This window comes from Tigriopus californicus, chromosome 8 (assembly GCF_007210705.1).
Source record: "Tigriopus californicus strain San Diego chromosome 8, Tcal_SD_v2.1, whole genome shotgun sequence".
Taxonomy (NCBI): Eukaryota; Metazoa; Arthropoda; class Copepoda; order Harpacticoida; family Harpacticidae; genus Tigriopus; species Tigriopus californicus.
The window spans coordinates 9,465,998-9,471,320 of NC_081447.1; the positions used below are offsets into that span (position 1 = coordinate 9,465,998).

The window sequence follows — 5,323 nt, forward strand, 5'->3', positions numbered from 1 at the left end:
GTAATTCGTTCCTTTTATTGAGGAACGACCAATGCCCTGCAATTTAGGTACAACACATTGATCACTTTTGCAATTCAATATTGGAGTAAAAATGACAAAGCTATTCATTCGTAAGGAGGTGGGATTCAAGCCAGACTCTCTGGATCAGGTCTCATTTTGGTTTTGGATTCAATGCTTTGAGACTTCAGAGGCATCGTTGCCATTGCACCTCTCCCCCGCCCCAAGGCTAAGGTGCGGGCGAGGTTGCGTGATCCACTGGGTCTAGCCCGTCCATATTTCTATGAGCCCCTCTAGCTGCCTTCTAACGTGACGATCCACCTCAATCGATGGAAGGTGCTCCGGAAAAGTGCGACCTTCTAGTCAGAGCTCCAGTCAGGAGGTAGCACTATCATCCTTCAATGGAGTCGGGCGTGGAAGAGGACGGCGGCCACATCGATCTGGACGCGCAGCGCAAAGGCAAGTGCGCCGTCATCAAGACCTCCACCCGACAGACCTACTTTCTGCCCGTCATCGGCCTGGTCGAGCCCGAAAAGCTCAAGCCCGGTGATCTGGTGGGCGTCAACAAGGACTCCTACCTCATCCTGGAAGAGTTGCCCGCCGAGTACGACTCCCGCGTCAAGGCCATGGAAGTCGATGCCCGACCCACGGAGCGCTACTCCGATATCGGCGGATTGGACAAGCAGATCCAAGAGTTGATCGAGGCCGTCGTTTTACCCATGACCCACAAAGAAAAGTTTGTCAACATTGGTATCAAACCGCCCAAGGGCGTGCTCCTGTACGGCCCGCCCGGCACCGGCAAGACCCTGATGGCCCGAGCTTGTGCCGCTCAGACCAAGAGTACTTTCCTCAAGTTGGCCGGCCCGCAATTGGTCCAGATGTTCATCGGTGACGGCGCCAAATTGGTGCGGGACGCCTTCGCCTTGGCCAAGGAGAAGGCGCCGGCCATCATCTTCATCGACGAGTTGGATGCCATCGGCACCAAGCGCTTCGATTCCGAGAAGGCCGGTGATCGCGAAGTTCAACGAACCATGTTAGAGCTGCTCAACCAATTGGACGGCTTCAGCTCCACCACCGACATCAAGGTCATTGCCGCCACCAATCGGGTGGACATCCTGGACCCAGCTTTGCTGCGCTCGGGTCGCTTGGACCGCAAGATCGAGTTCCCGGCCCCCACTGAGGAGGCCCGAGCCCGTATCATGCAGATCCATTCACGGAAAATGAACATTAGTCCCGATGTCAACTTTGACGAGTTAGCCCGCTCCACGGATGACTTCAACGGCGCCCAATGTAAGGCCGTCTGCGTGGAGGCGGGTATGATTGCCCTTCGCCGGGAAGCCACCACCGTCACCCACGAAGATTTTATGGATGCTATCATGGAGGTCCAAGCTAAGAAGAAGCAGAACCTGAACTATTATGCCTAAATCCGATCGTGCATCTTCATTGTAAATTAAAGAGGATTTTCAACTTCGAGACGAGCATAGATAAAGAAAAAAAAGAAAAATCGTCTATCAAACTGACTCTTTCATTCCAATCAAATGCAAAGATGGAACCGAGGTTGCACAATTGGATACTCGATGGGGTCGCAATATCTGTTTTAACGAACATCCATTGCTTCGATAGGGTCGGGTTTCAATTTCAGCTCGACTTCGCATGACTCAATTTACGTATGCACATGGAGCACAATTCCAGCCAGATGAAATGGTTCGAAGAAGAAATGTGAATACCATTCATTGCCAGTGAGAATAAGCTTTGAAACCAACTCGAAAACAAATCAGTTTAGGGATGAATAAATAGATGTATGTCAAAAGTAGGGGGAGGGTTTGAAATTGATTTGCACGTTGAGCAGAAATTCGAGCGAGTTTTTAGGTCCCAGTTTCTTTCTCTCCACAGTTCAGACCATCCACACTCGGTTGTCTGGCCTTTAAGTTCAGATGTAACGGGCATTTTAGAGCTGAAACTGATGAAAACAAGACAACTGAATCACAAGTAAGTCAATAGCGGATTCATAGGTCGTATGCAAATTTGCTTCTAGTGCGCACTTCGTGTGTTCCATATTTCCGTTCCATAATCTTTCGCACATTCTTAAGCATCTAAGTTTTTTATCTGAGCTACAATTCCATCAAACAATAGCATTGCATGTGATGTAATTGTAATATCATTTTCAGGGATTTATTGCACATACATTTTTACTTTCATGATCACTAATTGATCAGTTTTGGCTCACAGACTTTAAAATTACTCTTGGATACAAAACCATTCCTCACTATTAATTTTTATGCTCGTATTTTTGCTACGCTCTAGACAACTTGCTTTGCACTTTTTTGGTAAAATTGTTTTCCCGCCTGTTTTCCGCCCTCGTGCTAAGTCTAGCTCGAACGATGTATAAATGGCATGGCACTTTGCGATCAAGCTAAAAGAGACGTTTTCATGAAAAAGTAAAAAAAAAATCATTTCCCATCTTCAATCTAGCATTGCCAAGTCCTCGTAAAATGTCTATTTTCTTAAGTATTTTAGAAGAAAGTTCGAAAACGTTTAGACCCCAATTGTATCATCCCTACAATCAAGATGAATGCGTCTCAAAACAGATAAAAAATGGCAAGAATATTGCACAATAGGATTTGCACATTAGTCCCAACTGATTTGTCATTTGTGCGAGAGTAGAGAGATATGTAATTGAAATGTACAGTGACTAAATTGTTATTGGAATGTACTTCTACTTGAACAAGTTTGAAAAGAAAGCATTTCGGCAATCACATTTCAAACCAATGCAATCGTAGTTTAAGATAATTACATGTAAGGAGTAATTAGCACAGGTCTGGATGCCATAATGCATGACACGAACTGTAAAGTGAATCAGGCAATTTTCAATACTGCACATTGGATGTGGACAAGAAAGTCCGTATGGAACTATTGCTCCCAATGACCATTGACCAATCTATTTGTACTGCATTTCGTTACATGTCACGGGTCGCCTAGTACATGTCTAATAGTGCTGGGACGAGTCCGTCAAAAGTCGGACTCGTACGAGTCCTTTGATTTTTTTAAACTTTTTACCGGACTCGAGTCTTTTACTAGAGTTTTTGCTAGCAAAAAGAATCGTCTTGCGAGATTCTATTAAGAAATCAATAATTTTATTACTAGTCCAGACGCGAGTTCTTTCTAAAAGACTCGAGTCCGGCCAATTTCTCCAAAATCGAGTAAAAGATTCGAGTGCACTCGGAGTCGAGACCGGAATCACCACAGCACTAGTGGCTACTCAACTTCGGCGCATTCCTACTAATGTCGAAAATGAGAAACAAAAAGTGGGCCATAAATCATCCATTGGGTTTGAAAAGCAACATGAGCCGGTAGAGGATCCACTGAGAAAAGGAACGCAAGTTCGTGGCCTTGCGTTATTATAACTGAAAATGATCAAAATGAATAAAAAAGCGTATTCGACGTATGGATGATGAATAATAGACTTGTGGCAAACTCTGGTTGATTTAGAATTTTTTACTCGGTTTGACTGATCAGGATTGGGCGAAAATTGTTTGTCAACTTTTATCTCCATTGACAAAAATCCTAAGCTGTTGCTTAAAAGTTTTTTTTTTTTAGTTTCCTATCGAGCTATGGTGAAAAGGACCCATTTCAGTTGGTTTCCTTCAAAATCTCTCTTGTTAGCATAATCTTTATAAATTGCCTTTCAAGATCCTAATAGCGGTAAGGATGTCCAAGAAAAAAACTGATTTATTATGGACGTTTTTTCCTTTGAACCCCAGTGTTTCCAAATATTAGGTCAAGAGAAAAAAACCAATTCTACTAAAACTTTTTCGTGTGCCTGCTCCTTCACAATTCTCAATTTTTGGGGTACGCTCAATTATGTTTGATCATGTATGTTTTGAGGATTTAACACACTTCAGTTTGCAAAGATAATATGTATTTGATAGTGCAGCACAAAATATAGGGCAAAAACCCTCTCCCAAGATGCCATGGGTTCAATTCCCGCAGTCGGAAATTCATGTTTTATGGGAGATGTGGCGAGTGCAGTTTCCTAATGAAAAAAAAACGTCCCGGGTTTTTATACTCCTCCCCAACCTTTCTTGACAAAGCTTTTAAATGCTGGCAGCACCCACAGACAAAGAACCAACCTGACACTGGAGAACAATGACGTTTTTTTCCAGTGATGATGAGCTTCGTTTGCATTTGCTTGATTTTGGATGCGTATTGGAAAATATGATGGCCGGCTTCTTTTGACGAAAAAGCTCACTCTTGAGAGCGTCAGCAAAAATGAATGACAAATCCAATAAGATTAACTGATGGTGCAAATACAATCAACTTATGATGTAATGGAATCCTGATTTACTTGAGTGGATCAAATGCACGTTATTCTGGTTACCTGTCGTTTGCCCTTTTTCGTTGCTTTCAAAACCATTTGTACCCCTGATTTGTCTTTGATTTGCCCTTTCAAATTTGAAGCATTTGCTTGATTTTTGAGCCCAGATGTTAGTTTCAAAGCATAAATATTTGCATGTTTAAACCAGTTGTTACGTACATTTTAGATTTTGGCGCATATTGGTTTAGATATTTTAACCTGTTTTTTTTTGCATACTATACGTCATACAATGGACAATTTTTCCTGCGTACTTTGGCAGTCTCCACTGATAAATCAATAGGAGAGGGTAAAAACTTTTAATGTTTCGGGAGTAGACAGATATTGACTATTGAGTCAATATTTATAAGAGCAGCTTTGGGGCCGTGAATTTCTGCTCTTATATACGATGCTCCAGTTCCACGGCTCCAGAGGTAAAACTGATGACAGAGAACATATTTTTATGCTATAATTTGATGTAGTTTTATGGTCCAAACAAAATGTAGCCATAACAATCGAGAAATATGTTGCCTGTATGTTTACGCACCAAATACGTAATTGATTTGTCACAGAATTACATACTGGCTATGAAGTTTGAAAAACAAACCAAGAGTTTTCCAAAGGAAGCACGTTTGACTCATAACTTTGTGGCAGTTTCGGTCAGGCTTATCTTGGACAGCCAGTCAAAATCGGCAAGGTGCTTTTGCTTCTCCTTGATGGAAAAAGTGGTTCTCTTGGCAGAAGACATTATGTATGACTGTTTGATTTATGAGAAAGCGGCTGAAAACTTGCTTTCATAAAATGGCTTAACCAGTTTCCGTCGAAAATTTTATTTTTTTTGCTGCTTGTTATTTCAAAGGGTTTTTTCTAAATGGCTTGAATGTCTTGCTTTTTCAAGCCATTCATTCAACCTTTCAAGATTATGTGTCCTTAGCTTTTGGAAACAAATTGCTCATAAAACTTTGCCTTTTCCAG

At 42.2% G+C, this 5,323-nt stretch overlaps 1 protein-coding gene across 1 annotated transcript in view; it reads left to right on the forward strand.

Annotated features, from left to right (window-relative positions):
- Nucleotides 1–1,470, forward strand: part of LOC131884941 (26S proteasome regulatory subunit 6A-B) — a 2,019-nt gene extending 549 nt beyond the window's left edge. The window contains exon 2 of the mRNA XM_059232839.1: nucleotides 457–1,470. Within this exon, the coding sequence (XP_059088822.1) occupies nucleotides 457–1,421 (965 nt within the window). The 3' untranslated portion in view covers nucleotides 1,422–1,470. The remainder of the gene's footprint in view (nucleotides 1–456) is intronic.
- The last annotated feature ends 3,853 nt before the right edge of the window (nucleotides 1,471–5,323 follow it).